Source organism: Melanerpes formicivorus, unplaced genomic scaffold (assembly GCF_026170545.1).
Source record: "Melanerpes formicivorus ecotype bairdi unplaced genomic scaffold, bMelFor1.0.p_v2 SCAF_22, whole genome shotgun sequence".
Taxonomy (NCBI): Eukaryota; Metazoa; Chordata; class Aves; order Piciformes; family Picidae; genus Melanerpes; species Melanerpes formicivorus.
In genome coordinates, this window is record NW_027142374.1 from 4,054,243 (window position 1) to 4,072,620 (window position 18,378).

The 18,378-nt window shown below is 55.8% G+C and overlaps 1 protein-coding gene across 2 annotated transcripts in view; it reads left to right on the forward strand.

Moving 5' to 3' along the window:
• ENOX2 (ecto-NOX disulfide-thiol exchanger 2) overlaps nucleotides 1-15,261 on the forward strand; it is a 36,321-nt gene extending 21,060 nt beyond the window's left edge. For both annotated transcript variants that reach the window (XM_068151890.1, XM_068151889.1), the window contains 8 exons: nucleotides 2,047-2,153; nucleotides 4,929-5,043; nucleotides 5,844-6,025; nucleotides 6,468-6,575; nucleotides 7,324-7,380; nucleotides 11,246-11,351; nucleotides 12,696-12,781; nucleotides 14,634-15,261. In XM_068151890.1, the coding sequence (XP_068007991.1) occupies nucleotides 2,047-2,153; nucleotides 4,929-5,043; nucleotides 5,844-6,025; nucleotides 6,468-6,575; nucleotides 7,324-7,380; nucleotides 11,246-11,351; nucleotides 12,696-12,781; nucleotides 14,634-14,765 (893 nt within the window). In that variant the 3' untranslated portion in view covers nucleotides 14,766-15,261. The remainder of the gene's footprint in view (nucleotides 1-2,046; nucleotides 2,154-4,928; nucleotides 5,044-5,843; nucleotides 6,026-6,467; nucleotides 6,576-7,323; nucleotides 7,381-11,245; nucleotides 11,352-12,695; nucleotides 12,782-14,633) is intronic.
• Nucleotides 15,262-18,378: the final 3,117 nt, after the last annotated feature.

Here is an 18,378-nt window from a genome sequence, read left to right on the forward strand (position 1 = left end):
CAGAGAGGTGGGAGATGCCCCATGGCTGGCACCACTGCAGATCAGGTTGTTTGGGGCTCTGAGCAACCTGCTGTAGTTGCAGATGTCCCTGCTGGCTGCAGGGGGATTGGACTGGATGAGCTTTCAAGATCCTGTCCCACCCAAACCATTTTGTGATTCTAAGCAGTGACAGCCAGCAGCACACAGCTCCACTCTGGAGCAGCCACTCTTTAGTTTAATCCAAGCAGAAGAAAATCCAAGTGTACTCCAAGGGTGGGGAGACACTGGAATAGGTTGTCCAGGGAGGTCATGGATGCCCCTTCCCTGGAGGTGTTCAAGGCCAGGTTAGATGAGGCCTTGAGCAATCTGGTCTAGTGGGAAGTATCCCTGCCCATGGCAGTGGGGTTGGAACTAGATGATCTTCAAGGTCCCCTCCAACCCCAAACCATTCTATCAAAAGCTGGTTTGGGGTTAGAATTTCACCTGCAATGGTATCAGAAGCATAAAACCCCACCCTGTGTTTGTGCCTTCTGCTGCTGGATGAGCTCTTGCCCCAGAGAGACACTTTGGGTTCCCCAACTCCCCTGAAATTCTTTATCTAAACAGGAGGAATAAACCTCAGGAGCACTAAAAGCTGGTGGCTGATGCCAGGATCCTTTTGCTGTCACACCCCTGGGTGGGCTTAAGTGGTGCTAAGGCTGTGTGCAGCTCTCTGGGCCAGGAGAGCATCCAAAGTGGCAGCATTGCTTGCTCTGTCCTGTCTCTCTCCATTTCAGTGCTGCCTGGCTGTGTCTGCTCCACCCCTCCCAGCCTGGTGCAGACCTCAAGCTGGGAATGGCATGGGCCAGGCATCTCCTACCTGGAAAATGAGCACAGGGGTGTTGAGTTGCCCTCATGAATTTGGGTTTGCTTTCTCCATCACCTGTAACTCCTTCTGGAGAAGTGCTCACCTCTTCAGCTGAGAATGAAATTGGCTGTTTGCAGCCTTCATGAGGGAGCAGGTTGGTTGAATTTAAGGAGTGTCCAATAAGATACTGGAACTGGTTGTCCAGAGGGGTGGTGAAGACCCCATCCCTGGAGGAGACATTCAAGGTCAAACCAGGTGGGGCCCTGAGCAGGCTGATCTAGAATCACAGGATGGCTTAGGTTGGATGGGACCTTAGAGATCATCTACTCTAACCTCCCTGCTATGGGCAGGGATAGCTTCCACGAGACCAGATTGCTCAAGGCCTCATTCAGCTTAGCCTTGAACACCTCCAGGGAGGAGACATCCACAACTTTCCTGGGCATCCCATTCCAGAGTCTCACCACCCTCATACTGAAGAACTTCCAGGCTAACCCTTAAAACCATTCCCTCCTGTCCCTCTCCAGGCTAACCCTGCTCTCCCTCAGCTTAAAGCCATTCCCTCCTGTCCCTCTCCAGGCTAACCCTGCTCTCCCTCAGCTTAAAGCCATTCCCTCCTGTCCCTCTCCAGGCTAACCCTGCTCTCCCTCAGCTTAAAACCATTCCCTCCTGTCCCTCTCCAGGCTAACCCTGCTCTCCCTCAGCTTAAAACCACTCCCTCATATTCCTCTCCAGCCTCCCTGTAGGTTCCCTTCAGGTACTGGAAGGCAGCTATAAGGTCCCCCTGGAGTCTCCTCTTCTCCAGACTGAACAGCCCCAGCCTCCCTCAAGCCTAGCAGAGGTGCTCCAGCCCTAGTTGCAGGCATCCCTGCTCAGTGCAGGGAGGGGTTGGACAAGATGACCTTTGAGGATCCCTTCCAACCCATTGCATTCCACGATTTTGGAGCTCAACACCTGCTTTCCTTCCTTCCTTCCTTCCTTCCAGCTGAGAGCAGAGCCCTGTGTCCTCGTTGCTGGCTGCTGTGTGCTGGCCTGGTGAAGCCTCCCTCTTTCCTTTCCGGGCGAGCCGGCCCCTTTCCCTGAGCGTAGCTTCAGAGCAGTGTTAGGAGAAAAGCTCAGCCAAACCACCTGCCTGATTGCACTTTTTTACTCCTTTGCTGCTCCTTGTTCGCCCTCTCTGGATGCTTTTGTGGCCTGGTTTGCCTGCTGGCTTGATCCTCCAGTCGAGCAGATCGTGGCCGTGTACCATTCTGCCTCCAAACAAAAGGCTTGGGACCATTTCACCAAAGCTCAGCGTAAGAACATCAGCGTGTGGTGCAAGCAAGCAGAGGTTGGTAACTCTCTTTTTCTTGTGCTAGACCCTCCTCCAGCATGGTCTCTTTCTTGTCAGGATGTTGATGTTAAGCTTGCCTGGTGGGTGACTCCTCCCTTCCCAGCCTCAGCTGGGGGTCGCTCCGTCGGCTCTCCTCTCCCAGGTAACGCCGAGGTTCGGGGAGCCCTGCACCGGCTTGGCTTGGAAGGCACCTTCAAGTTCCAGTCCCCTTGCTGTGGGTAGGGACAGCTTCCACTAGCTCAGGTTGCTCCAGGCCTCACCTGAGCTGGTGGGTGTGTTGCTGGCAGCAGTACTTTTTTCAGACCTGGCTGCTGGTGGAAGTTGTGCCCAGTAACATCCAGCCTGGATCAGTTTCCTGCTGGGTTTCATCTTAAAGCAGGAAGGACCTCTAGGGAGGTTAAACCTCCACAGCAAGCTCTGAGAGGAGGTTGGATGGGGCCTGGGGCAACTGATTTGGATGAGACATGAGGAGGAAACTCTTCCCCATGAGGGTGGTGAGGCACTGGAACCAGAGAAGTTGTGGAGGCTTCAAGCCTGGATGTATTCAAAGCCAGGTTGGATGGGGCTTTGAGCAGGCTGGAAGATGTCCCTGCCCATGGCAGGGGGGTTGGGAGCAGATGATCTTGAAGGTCTCTTCCAACCCAAATCATTCTATAACATCAAAACCAAAGCTGAGGTAAAGCAGGACTCTCTCTTGGGCTTGTGGGGCTCTGGGGAGATGTTTGCCCTGTAGGCTGGGATGAAACAAGTCTCCTCCATGGTAGGGATGTGACACTGCTCAGCTGCATCTGGCAGTGGAGCCCATCCTGATGTTTGTCTGGCCTGAGGAAGAAGGGAGGAGATAGCTCTTGCTCCTGAGAATGTGGAGGGGCTACCAAGAGCAGTGGGAGAGCCCCACGGTGGATCTGCCAGCCAGAGCTCATCTTCCCTGGGGTCTCACTTCTGTGTCCCTTCCCTAGAAGGGTCAGTGCTCAAGATGAGTTTTCCCTGCTCAAGCTTTTGAAGGAGGATGGAGCTTGAATCCATTTTTAACACTGCCACTGAAGACTTGTCCAAAGCAGTGGGACCCACCAATGTTAGAGCTAAGGCTTCATCTCCTACCCAAGAAGCCAGGAGGACACTCTGGTTCAGAATGTGCCTCTGCTTCAGCCTTAGAGCTCCTGTTTCTGCTTACTGAGGGGGCTTATGATGACTGGGGTGGGAGCACACCCTCCATTTGGAGCTCTCTTTGGTGCCAAGGTAAGTTCTCCCAGTGAGAAGAGGTGGTGAGACCTCTGGTGTGGCCTCTTCCAGGAGTGCTTGCAGCTGGGCTCAGCCTGCTGGTCTTCAGCTTAGGGCCTTCTCTTACAGGCAGGTGGGCCCTCAAGATGCACCTTGGTCCAGCTTCTAGCAGATTGTAGTCCTGTGGATCAGATCAGCAAGGGCCCTGGAGCAGCTTGGGCAATGTCCCCATGGCTGGGCAGTCATGAGGCTAGGACAGGGTTTGGTTGTATCAAAGGGAGCTTCTTCCAGGCTGCAGGCAGCTCATTAGGCAGCCACAGAGGCTTCACCTGCTGAGCCACCATGCTATGGTAGCTACCAGGCAGCACAGGCCCTTGCCATGCTCAAGTGTTTGGCTTCTCTGATGCTTGCTCCTCCACTGTTGGCTGCAGTCAGGGCCCTGGTGACCCATGGCATAGCCTGGCCCTGCTGGGGTGCTGTGCTCTGCTCAACCTTCTCAACTTTGAGGCCTCTTTGGGCTATCAGCTGTTGAGCAGAGCCAGTTAAAGACTGGGGAGATGTTCCTCAGACCTTCAACCCACCTGCCCTTCTGGGAGTGGCCTCTGGGGCAGGCAGCAGTTGCTTTGGAGGTGCCCATCACAGGTCTGCCATGCTCTTGCACTGGCCCCATTGCTGTCCCCAGGGGTGTTCCTCCATCCACACTGCACATGTGGTCATTTTCCCCTTTGGCTGCTCTTGGTGGACAGTGCTTGGGGTGCTGGTGAGCAGAGTTGGGTGGCAGGAGAAGGGGATGCCAAGGGGATGCCAGCTGGCAGCCAGGCTGCCCCAGGTCAGTTGTTAGGAGAAGTCATCCTTATGGGGTCAGATAAAAAAGTTGTAATGAAGGTTTGGATGAGATCTAAGGAGGAAACTCTCCCCCATGAGGGTGAGGAGACACTGGAAGGGGTTGCCCAGAAAAGCTGTGGAGACTCCAGGCTTGGAAGAATTCAAAGCCAGGTTGGATGGGGCCTTGAGCAGCCTGGCCTAGTGGAAGGTGTCTCTGCCCATGGCAGGGGGTTGGATGGTCTTTAAGGTCTCTCCCAACCCAAACCACTCCAGGATAATGGATGTTTGAGTGATGATTAAATGGCACTCAGGTGGGGATTAAGCAACAGTTGATTGGTCCCAGAGGTGTGTCACTGACCTCACTGCAGCTCTCAGATGCCAGGTAAAGGGTACCTCAGCCCTGAGGGGCACCTGGGAGGTGTTCTTGCTGAAGGGATACCACCATGTAGAGGGCTGAGGGGGGCTGCCAGTAGCTGTAGGGTGAAGTGCTGGACTCCTGGCCAAAGCTGAGTCAAGCTGAGGCAGGGATACCAGCAGCAGTGAGAGGCTGACTCATGCTGGATGCCGTCCTTGACCTAACAGTCTGTGCCAAGCTTTTTCTGTCATTCTCCTTCCTTGCATCATGGAGCTATGCTTGGCAGGTGTAGGCTTGAGCATTTTGACCCCATCACTTGCTGCTCAGCACCTGTGTCTGACCCCCATTCCCCTCTGCTTTCTGAACCTTAGGAGATCCGAAACATCCACAACGACGAGCTGATGGGCATCCGGAGGGAGGAGGAGATGGAAATGTCTGATGAAGAAATAGAGGACCCACCAGAGATGAAGGAAACAGAAGAGTCAGGTAGAATCACTTCTGACAGCCCAGAAGCAGGACTTGTTCTTTTGTTTCCTGTGTGGTTCAAGAAGAGTGTGGCCAGCAGGTCGAGGGAGGTTCTTCTGCACCTCTACTCTACCACAGTGAGGCCAAAGATGGAGTCCTGGGTCCAGTTCTGGGCTCCCCAGTTCCCAATAGGGAACTGCTGGAGAGAGTCCAGTGGAGGCTACAGACATGCTGAGGGGCCTGGAGCAGCTCTGTGAGGAGCAAAGGTGGGGAGCCTGGGGAAGAGCAGCCCCAGAGGGGATCTGAGCAATGCCCAGCAAGCGCTAAAGGACCTGTGGGGGGCAAGAGAACAGGGCCAGGCTCTTCTCAGTGGTACTTCATGATAGGACAAAGGGTAATGGACACAAAGTGGACCCCAGGAGGTTCCACCAGAGGATGATGAGAAACTTGTTTGGTGTGAGGGTGCTGGAGCCCTGGAGCAGGCTGCCCAGAGAGGTTGTGGAGTCTCCTTCTCTGGAGAGCTTCCAAACCCAGGTGGCCATTGTGATCCTGGGCAAGCTGCTGTGGCTGCCCCTGCTTTGGCAGGAGGTTTGGACTGGCTGATGTCCAGAGGTCCCTTCCAACCCCACCATGCTGGGAAGTCTTTCTTCCACCCTGCTCAGAGAGCTGCTGCAGAGTAATCGGTGCTTGGGACAAAGCTCCTGTTGCTATTCTGCCTTTAACTGGGCACTTGGAGCAATGGGGGCACTGGGGAAGAGCCCCACAGGGATTTCTTGCACCTGGTTCTTTGACTTCTGAGCCCTTCCTGCCTTGTCCTCCAGCACTGGTGTCACAAGTGGAAGCCCTGAAGGAGGAGAACGACAGCCTGCGCTGGCAGCTGGACGCCTACCGCAACGAGGTGGAGCTGCTCAAGCAGGAGCAGGGCAAAGCCAGCAGGGATGAGGACACAACCAAGGAGCAGAGGATGAAGTTCCTCCAGCAGGCTCTGCAGGGCATGCAGAAGGTGGGCTTAGACTTTGCTTGTAGCTGCCACCTGGCTGATGGCATTCCAGCCCCTTGGTAGCACAGCCAGGCTGCTTTAGCCAGCTCCTAGGCAGAGGTGTTTCTGCTTGTGTCCTCCTTGTTGAGTTTGAATTGCTCTGAGGAGGAACTTCTTCAGTTTAAGGGTGATGGAGCATTGGAGAAGGCTGCCCTGAGAGGTGGTGGAGTCTCCTTCTCTGGAGACATTCCAAATCCACCTGGGTGCATTCTTGTGTGACCTTCTCTGGGTGAACTTGCCTTGGCAGTGGGGTTGGACTCTGACCTCCAGGGGTCCCTTCCAAGCCCTACCATGCTGTCTGTGAATATCATCTCTCTGTCTTCATGGAAAAGCCTTTAGCCCTTCTCTGGTCTGTAGGAGGAGATGAAAGGCAGGTTAGGAACTGGGTTTCTCTTTTCTCTTCCAGCATCTTCTCAAAGTGCAAGAGGAGTACAAAAAGAGAGAAGCTGAGCTGGAAAAGGTGAAAGAAGACAAACTGAAAATGGAATCATTGCTGGAGAGCCTGAAGGAGCAGGTGTGTGCCACTTTGTTCTCAGCACCAGATGCAGTCCTGGGGTTCTGTGCTCTCACAGGGGTAGAGGACAGAGTAGAGGAGGTGCCTGACCCTGGCTTGGGGAAGCTAGAAGGGGCTGCTTGCCACTTGGGAAGATGTCAGTGATGGAGTGGCTGGTGGCTTGGTGTCCCAGTGAGGCCACTTGCTCCTGTAGAAAGAAAAGATCAGCTTTCATTTGAGAGTGCACAGTGACACTGCACCTGGGATGTGGCTTCCTGCAACCTGAGCTTTCAAAGATAAGACAGAAGAGTCTCAGTTATCAAGTCTTGATGAGTGGGTGTGGGTTTTAGGGCCATGTTTTGGTCTGGCCTCCATGAAGCCCTCCAATGGAAAGGGTTTGTTACAATGTCCTCAGCAGTCCCCTCTGTCCTTTCATGGTGCATCCATGCATGAATCTGACCTTGTTTGGTCCTGTAGCACAGCCACCATTACACAGGGCAGGCAGTGGACCTTTGTTAGGGTTGGACTTGATGATCTTAAAGGTCTTTTCTAGCCTTGATCATTCTATGACATTGATGCAGAGCTTCTTGCTGAGGGTCACAGAGCCAAACCCTGGGTCTTGCCTTGCCCCATCTCTTTGTGTCTTTCTGGTGATGAAGAATGACTTTGTAGGGCAGTGATCTTCTGCAGGAGCTTTGGTGCCTGCTGGTGAAGAGCAGAGATGCCAGACTGTCATCAGTAACCTGCCCTTTTCCTCACCTCCCTACAGCAAAGCATGGCAGATGAAGAGGACAAGGAGAGAGATGCAGCTGATGGCCAAGGGAATGTAAGTGAAGAGTTTCTGCTGCTGCTTTAGTCAGAAGGTGTCACTGAGGGGGGAAGTGGTGGCACCTCCCTGTGAAATGAGGGTTGGTTGTGAGCTGACCAGGGTGGGACAGACTGTCCCTGTACAACCTCAAATCATCCCCAGCAGCTGCTGGCTGGCAGAAGCAGAGCAGGAGACCTTTGCACCACTGTGGTGTCCAAGACACTGCAGTGCTGTTTGAGCAGGTCTTCAGAAACACCTGTTGCATCTCCAGGAGAAGGCAGGCAGTGTGTTCCCACTGCCCCAGCTCCATTTCCACAGCCCAGAGCTTTGCTTTGCTTCCCCAGGGAGCAGCTCTGGGGGTCCTGGTGGCCAGCAGGGTGGGCATGAGCCAGCAATGTGCCCTCATGGCCTAGAAAGCCAAGGGCCTCCTGGGGTGCATCAACAAGAGTGTGGCCAGCAGGTTGAAGGAGGTGCTTCTCCTCTTCTATTCTGCTCTGGGGAGGCCTCATCTGGAGTGCTGGGTCCAACTCTGGGCTCCCCAGAGATGCAGGGAACTGCTGGAGAAAGTCCACTGGAGAATGGGAAGGTGCTGAGGGTCCTGGGGCAACTCCTTGAGGAGGAAAGGCTTGGGAGAATTTGGTGTTTTTAGACAGAACAGACTGAGGGGGGAACCTCATCAGTGCTGATCAATGCTCCAGGGGTGGCTGTCAGGAGGATGGGACCAGGCTTTTGCCAGTGCTGCCCAGTGACAGGACAAGGGGTAAAGGGCACAAACTAGAACATAAGAAGAGGAGAAACTTCTGTACTTTAAGGCTGCTGGAGCCCTGGAGCAGGCTGCCCAGAGAGGTTGTGGAGTCTCCTTCTCTGGAGAGCTTCCAAACCCAGCTGACCATTGTGGTCCTGGGCAAGCTGCTGTGGCTGCCCCTGCTCTATCAGTGAGGTGGGACTGGCTGATGTCCAGAGGTGCCTTCCAACCCTCACCAGGCTGGGATTCTCCTGCAGAAGCAGCTTGCAGCATGTTTAGGCCAGCACTGCCCCAGCTTGGCCCCCTGCATAGCTGAGCACTGCACTGGTGCAGAAGCTGAGCAGACCCTGGGGACTACTTAATCCTATCTTTGTCACTGGCCCAGCTCCAGTCCCTGTCACTGGAGGCTGTTTCCAATTATAGTTGGCTGTAGCTCTGGGACCACTGGAATTCCACAGGAAGAAAAGGAAGCTCAGCTTCTAGTCCACCCATCAACTCCTCTTTGCATCCCTGGCAGCCCTGTGTTGATTTGGGGGATAAGCAGGTATGCAAAATGCTGCTTTAATTGAGCACCACAAGCTGGGGTTGAGGACAGCCTGGTCCTAAGGTGCTCTGCAGCCACAGGGCACTGGTTAAGTGTTATCTCTGTGCTGGCAGCTGCAACACAAACCCCAGCAGCTGAACTGGGCTCTGAAGGGCTTGCTTTGCACTCCTTAGCTTTTAGCACTCAAACCAAGGCCCTTCAGAGCAGAGGTCCCAGTGAGCAGGGTGATGAAGGAAGTGCTGGGGCATCCTTGACTGCACCCTCAGTAAGTCTGCAGTGTGGATCTGCTCAGGGGTAGGATGGCTCTGCAGGGGGATGTGGCCAGGCTGAGGTCAGTGGGGTGAGGTTCAGCAAGGCCAAGTGCTGGGTCCTGGACTTGGATCACAACAACCCCATGAAGGCTGCAGGCTTGAGCAGAGTGGCTGGAAACTGCCCAGTGCAAAAGGACCTGGGGGTGCTGCTTGCCAGCATCCTGGCTTGGGTCAGCAGTGGTGTGGCCAGCAGCAGGTACTCCTGCTTCCCTACTGGGGAGTGATGGTCTGCCTGTGCTGTGCACTTGTGAGGCTCTGCTTTGGCTACTGGATTCAGTTTTGGGCCCCTCACTCCAACAAGGACATGGAGGGGCTGGGGCAGGTCCAGAGAAGGGCAACAAAGCTGGGGAAGGGTCTGGAGCACAGCCCTGTGAGGAGAGGCTGAGGGAGCTGGGGTTGCTTAGCCTGGAGAAGAGGAGGCTCAGGGGAGACCTTCTTGCTGTCTACAACTACCTGAAGGGAGGTTGTAGCCAGGAGGGGGTTGGTCTCTTCTCCAGGCAACCAGCACCAGAACAAGAGGACACAGTTTCATAGTTTCATAGTTTCATAGTTTCATTCAGGGTTGGAAGGGACCACAAGGATCATCTAGTTCCAACCCCCCTGCCATGGGCAGGGACACCCCACACTAGATCAGGCTGGACAGAGCCTCATCCAGCCTGCTCTTAAACACCCCCAGGGACGGGGCCTCGACCACCTCCCTGGACAACCCATTCCAGGGTTTCACCACTCTCATGGTGAAGAACTTCCTCCTCACATCCAGCCTGAATCTCCCCACCTCCAGCTTCATTCCATTCCCCCTAGTCCTATCACTACCTGAGATCCTGAGAAGTCCTTCCCCTGCCTTCCTGTAGGCCCCCTTCAGATACTGGAAGGCCACAATTAGGTCACCTCGGAGCCTTCTCTTCTCCAGACTGAACAGCCCCAACTCCTTCAGTCTGTCCTCATAGGAGAGGTGCTCCAGCCCTCTGATCATCCTTGTGGCCCTTCTCTGGACACGTTCCAGCACCTCCACATCCCTCTTGTAATAGGGGCTCCAGAACTGGACACAGTACTCCAGGTGAGGTCTCACCAGGGCTGAGTAGAGGGGGAGGATCACCTCCCTCGACCTGCTGGCCACACTTCTCCTGATGCAGCCCAGGATCTGATTGGCTTTGCGGGCTGCAAGTGCACATTGAGAGCTCATGTTGAGCTTTTTGTCCACCAGCACCCCCAAGTCTCTCTCCTCAGGGCTACTTTCCAGCCAGTCACTGCCCAGCCTGTATTTGTGCCTGGGATTGCCTCGACCCAGCTGCAGGACCCTGCACTTGCTCTTATTGAACTTCATGAGGTTGGCCTGTGCCCACCTCTCCAGCCTGTCAAGGTCCCTCTGGATGGCCTCCCTTCCCTCCAGCGTGTCTGCTGCACCACACAGCTTGGTGTCATCAGCAAACTTGCTGAGGGTGCACTCAATGCCACTGTCCATGTCCCCCACAAAGATGTTGAATAAGACAGGTCCCAGGACTGATCCCTGAGGGACTCCACTTGTCACTGGCCTCCACTGGGACATGGAGCCATTGACAGCCACTCTTTGGGTGCGGCCATCAAGCCAGTTCCTTATCCATCTAGTGGTCCACCAATCAAACCCATGTGTCACCAGTTTGGAGACCAGGATGTGGTGCGGGACAGTCTCAAGCTGTGTCAGGGGAGGCTTAGGCTGGAGGTTAGGAACAGGTGAGGAGCAGCTGAGGGAATTGGAGTTGGAGAAGAGGAGGCTGAGGGGAGACCTCATTGCTCTCTATAGCTCCCTGAAAGGAGGTTGCATTGGGGTGGGGGTTGGTCTCCTCTCCCTGGTATCAGGTGATAGGAGAGGAAATGGCCTGAACTTGTGCCAGGAGAGGTTTATTTGGAGATGAGGAAGGTTTCTTTCCTGTGAGAGTGGCCAGACATTGGAGCAGGCTGCCCAGGGAGGTGGTGGAGTCACTGTCCCTGGAAGTGCTCAGGGAACCTGTGGACATGGCACTTGGGGGCATGGTTTTAATAGCCATGGTTGATGGCTGGACCTGATCTTAAAGGTCCTTTGCAACCCAAACAATTCTGTGCTCCTGCTGATCCCCCTGGGCTTTTATCTGACTGAATAACTGGGCCCCAGCAGCCTGAGCCCAGTTGTGCTGGGAGCAGTTGTCAGGATGAGCAGTGGAGACCTGGAGAAAGGAGAACAAGGAGAGGCACTGAGCCTGCCTGAGCTGCTGCTTGATGCCTGCTCTGCTGCTAGCATCTGGAACTGGGTCTGTGGGTTTCTTGTAGGAGAGCAGCACCTCCAGAGTGTGTGCCTGCAGCCAGGAGGAGTGTGCAGCTGAGAAGACCTCGAGCAATGGCCTTGTGAAGTCTGAACGAGAAGTCCTCTTAGTTGGTGAGTTCTGCTGGTGGGCTGGGTGGCAGTGCTGGAGTGGCACTTGCTATAGGGTGGCCTCACAGCTCCTACTGGCCACCTCCTGTTCCTTTGGTTGTGCTAGTGGAGGTGGAAGCCAGGAAAGCCTTCAGCTTTTGGTGGGGTTGGGGCTCTCACCTTGTGCACGTGGAGATCTTTGTGCTGTGGGAAGACCTCCAGGTGTGAAGGGGACTTGTGTGTGGTGGCTTCAGCTCAGCACATGCTGGGGTGCAGGATGCTGGGAGGCATCACTGAAGGGGATGGGTTACAGAGGAGGGTTAGTCTTGAGCCAGGTGCACCCTAACCAGCCTCACAGGATCCCAAGTTTAAGCACTGCAGCACCTCGTGGTGTGGATGGCATCTGAGGACCCTCAGACCATTGTGTCAGGCGTGGTGTGCCAGGACCCCGAGGAGAGAACCTTCAGAAGCTTATCTAAAGCTTTAGAAGCTGTAGGCAGAGAGGAAGGGAGGGTGGGGAAAGGTGGCAGGGAGAGAAGGCCAAGTTCAGTGGGAGAAGAGATGCTGCCAGCATCTTCATGTGGTGCTCCTGAAGGTTCTGGTGACCTCTGATTCGCTGCATGGGTGCATCTGCTCCTCTTTTCTTTCCTCTCCCCTCTCCTGCTCCTAGGAGTACTGGGAAAGAGCCAAATGTGGCTTTTCAGCCCCAGGTTGGGGATTTTCTGGAGCAGTGCCAGGAGGAGCAGAAGTGTCTTGCAGGGACAAGGCATTTTCCTCAGTGCTTTGTCACTCAGCCAGGTTCTCCTGGGCCACCTCCTGTGTCTGCTTGGGGGAGCACTAAATCACTTCTGGTCACCTGTGTGGATCTGTTTGTGCCAGAGCACAGGCTGGGAAGGGACCCTGGGGGGAAACCAAAGGCCTTTCCCTGCAGGTGTTGGTCAGTCTGTGATGGGCAGTCCTGGCCTTGAGCTGGAGGCTCCTGGGGGCAGGCTGCACGCTCGGCTTGCTCCAGGTCAGTGCTGCAGAACTCTTGGGGTGGGACACGGTGCCACTGCTGCTCTCCTCCTTTGCCTTCTGCCTTTCCCTGCTCCTCAGCCTCTGGTGGCAGAACAGGAGGGCTTTGCTTCGCCTCTCCTTGGCCCTGGCATCCTCACCTGGACCATGATCTCCATGGGTTCATCAGTAGGCAGTGGGGAGCGTGGGGAGTTGCCTACCTCTTTCCTTACAGCCTGTGAGCCAAACCTTGCTGTGGTTAGACCCAAAAAGCCCCTGGAGATCCCTCTGGGCTGTGCCAAGAGTGGTGCAGAGCTGGTGTCCCCCCTGGCTGTTGCCTCAGGAGAGTGACACTGGTGGTGTTCCTCTCCCCAGGGATCATCTCGACGTTCCTTCACGTGCACCCCTTCGGAGCCAGCATCGAGTACATCTGCTCCTACCTGCAGCGCCTCGACAGCAAAGTAGGTGTCCCAGCACCTCCTGAGCCAGCTGGGTGGCTGGGAGAGAGCTTCCCTCCCTCCCTGGGAGCGCTGGGGGCTGGGCAGTACGAACTGGGATGTGTTAACCACCTCTCAATGATCAGCGCTGGGGGGGCAAGAGGATGGGGCCAGGCTCCTCTCAGTGGTGCCCAGCGACAGGACCAGGGGCAGTGGGCACAAACTGGAACCCAGGAGGTTCCCTCTGAAGATGAGGAGAAAATTCTGTGGTGTCAGGGTGCCTAAGCCTGGAGCAGGCAACACAACAAAGAGGTTGTGGAGTCTCCTTCTCTGGAGAGCTTCCAAACCCTCCTGGCCACTGTGAGCCTGGGCAAGCTGCTGTGGCTGCCCCTGCTTGAGCAGGGGGCTTGGACTGGGTGATCTCCAGAGGTCCCTCCCAACCCTCACCATGCTGGGATTCTGACCTGGAATACTTTGCTGGAAGAGGCCCATGGAAGGGGTGAACCTGCTTAGACCCACAAAATGGTTTGGGTTGGGAGGGACCTTTGAAAGTTAATCCAGACCATGGCAGGGACCTCTCTCAGCAGGTCAGGTTGCTCCAAAGCCCCCAGCTTCAGGCTTAGCCCTTGCACAGCTTCATGTTAGCAGAAGCAGAGAGCCAAAGGTGGTGTCCTTCCTGCAGATGTTCCTGTGTAACCCTGCTCATAATCCAGGAAAGCCCTTTGGCCTCCCTCTCCACCAGCTCCATCCAACACGTGGGTTTGTTCATCCTGGAGAAGTTTGCTGCTCTTGTTTCTCTTACCCTCATGACCTCAAAAGGCAAACAACTGCCTCTTGGATGCTGTCTGTTGTGGTAGAACATCTGCCATGCCACTGTTTGTTTGTGCTCTCTCTAAACTAAACTCAGCAGGCCTTGTTTTGGTGGCTCTGAGCAGAACTTGGCTCTTGTCCTGAGCTTGAAGTCCTTCTCTGAGCCTTTTCTGTCTCTGGATGCTACCAATGAGGCCACTTTTAGGAGGCTGCTGTGCAAGGGCTTTCTGCTGGCAGAGGACAAGTGGTGAGACACAGAACCTGCTGACAGGGTCTGCATGCAGTGCAGGGGTCAAGTCAACAAGGGCAAGTGTAGGGTCCTTCACCCAGGGGAGGAATAACCTCCTGCAGCAGGACAGGTGACCTGTTGGGAAGGAGCTGGGGGTGCTGAGCCAGCAATGTGCCCTTGTGGCCAAGAGGCCAACAGTCTCCTGGGGTGCATGAAGAGAGTGGCCAGCAGGTCAAGGGAGGTGGTTCTTCCCCTCTGCTCTGCCACAGCGAGGCCACAGCTGCAATCCTGGGTCCAGATCTGGGCTCCCCAGTTCAAGAGAGACAGGGAACTACTGGAAGCTACAAAGATGCTGAGGGGCCTGGAGCATCTCTGTGAGGAGGAAAGGCTGAGAGCCATGGGGCTGGGGAGCCTGGAGAAGAGCAGCCCCAGAGGGGATCTGAGCAATGCTCAGCAAGAGATGAAGGACCTGTGGGGGCAAGAGGATGGTGGGGCCCAGGGACAGGACAAGGGGCAATGGGCACAAACTGAACAGGAGGAAAGGATTCTTTGGTGTGAGGGTGCTGGGGCCCTGCAGCAGGCTGCCCAGAGAGGCTGTGGAGTCTCCCTCTCGCAGAGCTTCCAACTCCAGCTGGCCATTGTGATCCTGGGCAAGCTGCTGTGGGTGCCCCTGCTGGAGCCAGGGGGTTGGGCTGGATGATCTTCAGAGATCCCCTCAAGTCCCACCATGAGGTCTGCCCACCTCTGTGGTTGACTTTGGGTCCTGGTAGTGTGTGTCCTTCAACCCCCCCCAGGCTGTGATCCACTCTGAGTGACCTTTGCCTTCTGTTGCCGCAGATCTGCACCGCGGAGGTGGAAGTTCTCATGACTCGGCTCCAGAACACCTTCAGGCAGGAGCTGAGCGGGGTTGGGGCCAGCCTGGAGAAAAGATGGAAGTTCTGTGGCTTTGATGGGTTGAAAATGACCTGAGCTTTGACTTGGCTCTGAAAACAACCTGATCTGTACACCAGGAAGCCCTGGGCCACCTCTTACCTCTGCTGCTGCTGACTGCCTTGCACGCATCGCGGCCTCGGGTGGGACGATGTGGAAGTGAAACCAAGTTCAGAGCAGCACTGGAAGAAACCTCAAGTCCTGCTGCTGCTCTGCTGGCTTCCATGTGAAGGGACAGGTGCTGCTCAATAGATTTTTGTTCCTTTTTTAGCCTCTTGGTCAGACAAGTCCATGTCTGATGTCTTGAGGCACCACGTGAGGACTCTGTCTTGCCGGCGTCGTGTGTGGTTTGTGTGCCCAGGTCTCTCGCCCTCCACCACCTCCCTGCTGCTGGCACCAGCCATGGACGAGCCCTGAAGCCACAGCAAGAGGAGCATTTCTGCTTTCTGGAACCACCAAAAAGGGGTGGGGGGAGAAGGTTTTGGTTGGTTGGTTGTTTTTTAAGCTGTGTCTCCTATTAAACCCAGAAGCTGTGGATGGCTCGGGGCTCTCTGGCTCAAACAGCTGGCTCTTCCTCATGCTGGTTTCTTTATGAGGGGGCTCACAGCTGAGCTGTGAGGTGAAGGCAGCATCTCTGAGAGCTGAGTGTGCTTCCAGCTTGTGGGCTGTCCCTGGAGGAGGCCCTCTGCACCTCATTCCTGACATGGGGAAGGGATTTAATGTTCTGTTGATCAGACTTCTGGCAATGGCTTACCAGCGCCTTTCTCCTCCCCCTTTGCCTTGGAGGCCAAGCTGCAAGCAGCACAGACTCTTCTTCTCCTGAGCCTTCCCCAGTCTTGTTCCTCATGCTCTCAGTACCTGCCAGGCTCCTCTTGAACCTTCTGCAGGAGGTTAGTGAGATGTAAAAGACCTCAACCCATCGATGCAGCCTGGGCAGATGCCTCTGGAGAACCTCTCTGCATTCCAGCAGCTCAACACTTCCACCCAGCCTCAATCCCCTCATGCAGATCATGGGTGAAGATGAAGAGAGCTGACTGCAGTACTGAGCCCCAGGGAGCACCACTTGTGACCAGCTGGATCCTCAAGCTCTAGGCAGTCACAGCTCCCTGATGAGCAGGGCTGCCCCACCACCTCTCCATCCCATCCTGGCCCTTCTGAAGAGTTTGGAACCACCCCTTGCAGCTCTGCAGTTGTCAGGCCACCAGCCCTCCATGATGACAGTTAGATCCAGCTGCACAGCAGCTCTCCATGCACTGGTGTTGATGCCCTTCAGCTGGGTTGTTGATCCCAGCCCCTGTCTTTGGGGAGAAGCCCTAACTCCATGTGAATTCTTGTGTTCTCCAGCACTTCTGTGGTCTCCAGCCCATCAACAACCCTTCTGCCTTTGCTGCCATCTGCCTCTCCATCCCAGCCCCCCACTGAGGTGGCTGATGTGGGATGGGACATTGCAGCTGTGCTCCAGTGTGCTCAGTGCATGGTGGAGCAGATGGAAGGACCTCACTAGCAAACTTTGTCTCCAGCAAGCCTGGCTTTATCCTCTTCCCCTTTCAGATCTACTTTGAAGCTCTTTCTGTGAGCCTGGCCAGATCCTTTTCCCCCCTTTGAGGCAGGTGTGCCCCATCTGTGCCTGGTGTCATGGAGACCAACCCATGGTCAGAGACCCCAGCTTCTGTTTGGGGCACCAGGCTCAGAGTTGGGTACTGATCTGGTGGCCCTTCCTGCTTCTCCCCTCATCAGGGAGGGACAGAGGAGCTCACTGCTTGTGCTCCTGATCCCTTCAGTGGTTGTCCCAAGGCCCTGAAGGTCTCTAGTGGTTGTCCTCAGACTTCTTACTGCAACTTCATTGCTGTCTACCTGGAAGAGCAGACCTGGGGCCTTCTTGATAAGCCATCACCCTCCTTGTTCAGTGCCAGGGGCAGAGCCTGGTACCTCTAATACAAGGGCACCTGGGATGGTAGGGTGGCCAGGGAGGAGATGGGCCTCCTGCTCTGGGCAGGACCTTCAGGGTTGCTGTGTTCAGAGACCTTTCCTTTGGAGAGCAGGAGGGAAGCTTCACCCAGCTGGGCTGACTTAGCCCCAGAGAGCAGCCAGGGTGAGAGCTCACAGGGGTGAGGACAGGCAGGTCCTGCACTCTGCATCCAGAGAGCAGCTGGAGGAGCTTGGGCTGGGGCTGGAGGAGCTTCACAGGTGGAAGCTGATGCAGCAGGGCTTGTTGGGCTCCTCCAGTGTCAGCAGCAGGGTGGGAGCTGTGATTGGGCCAGCAAGGGCCCCATCCTGTGGGATATGGTGTGGCTGGGCTCGTGCCTTGGAGCTGTGGCTGAGACTCTTGGGCAGCTCCAGGAAGGAGCAGGGAGGTTCTGGGGGGCAGCAGGAGGAGCGATGGCTCTGTGCTTGGAAGGTCCAGGAAAGGGCCAGAGGAGTCCTGGGTCCTGCTGCTTCCCTTCTCCAGGATGTCTCTGCTGGGAGCCTTCCAGTGGGGCTGATGTTTCCCTGAACCCTCATCTGCTCTTTGCCACCAGGAGAAGCCCATTCTGCAGGGGGGAGGCTGGGGAGATGGCACTGCAGGCGCCCAGGGCCACCTGCTGTCCTCACTCCTGTCACTGGAGGTTGCCACACTGGGAGTGGGGGCCAAGAAAGGCCCTGAGGAGCTGTGGCAGTGCAGGAGGCTGTTGGGTTTGTAAGGAATAAACAGTTTTTAAGAGCAAATCTTGGTTCTGCTGCTTTCTTGTCCTCACCTACTTGATGTTGCCCACCTGAGGGAAGGAGATGCTCTATCCCAGGTCCTCTGCCCTCCTGGGGCTTTGCTCCCCTTGTAGGGAGCAGCAAGAGCACTCAGCTTACAAGGACAGCAAGTGACCAGTGGCCCTTGGCTGCAACAGTCCCTGCTTCCCCTCCAGCTCCTGGTGTTTGACTCAAGAGGCAGTGAAACTGTGGTCTGTGACCACCTCCTCCTCCACAGCAGCTGGCTCTGCTGCTTCTGGCAGTGCCTGGGGTGGGCAGCTGGTGCACCAGTTTGTACTGAGCTGGGCTCTGAGGCAGTGTGTGGAGATAAGGACCTCAGCAGCCTCCCCAGAGGTGTCTCCACCTGCAGAGGAGGTTCTTTGGTAGCTTCATGCTTTTGGAGGAGGCTGCAGGCCTGCAGCAGCAGGCAGCTGCTGTGGGGAAGGGTCAAGGCGGTTGATGACAGCAGAGGGCTGCTGGATCAGGAGGGACAGAAGTCCCCCAGGCACCTGGGAGGGGCCAGGATGGGCAGGAGGTGTCTGGTTTAAAATGGGAGCTGGTGAATAACTCTGGAGGGACAAGGGGTGGGCCTGGGGTGGGATGTGTCATAGACTCACAGAGTGGGGTGGAAGGGACCTTTAAAAGTCACCTAAGTGAGCAGGGCCATCTTCATGCAGGATGTCACACAGGACACCAGCTGTGCAGCTATCCCACCAGGACCATGAGCTCTTCAGTGCTGTGCAGAGAGCCTCTGTGCTCCCTCAGACCCCCCTGATGGATGTGGAGGGCAGCCTGGCCAGGCTTGAGCACCCTGCAGGCTTGGTCCTTGTGAAGATACTCTGATACTCAGCTGGGAGGTCTGCAGGGGGGGAACCATCCCTGCCCTCCCAGGCAGAGAATGCCCCTTGTGAAGATGCTCTGATGCAGCAGC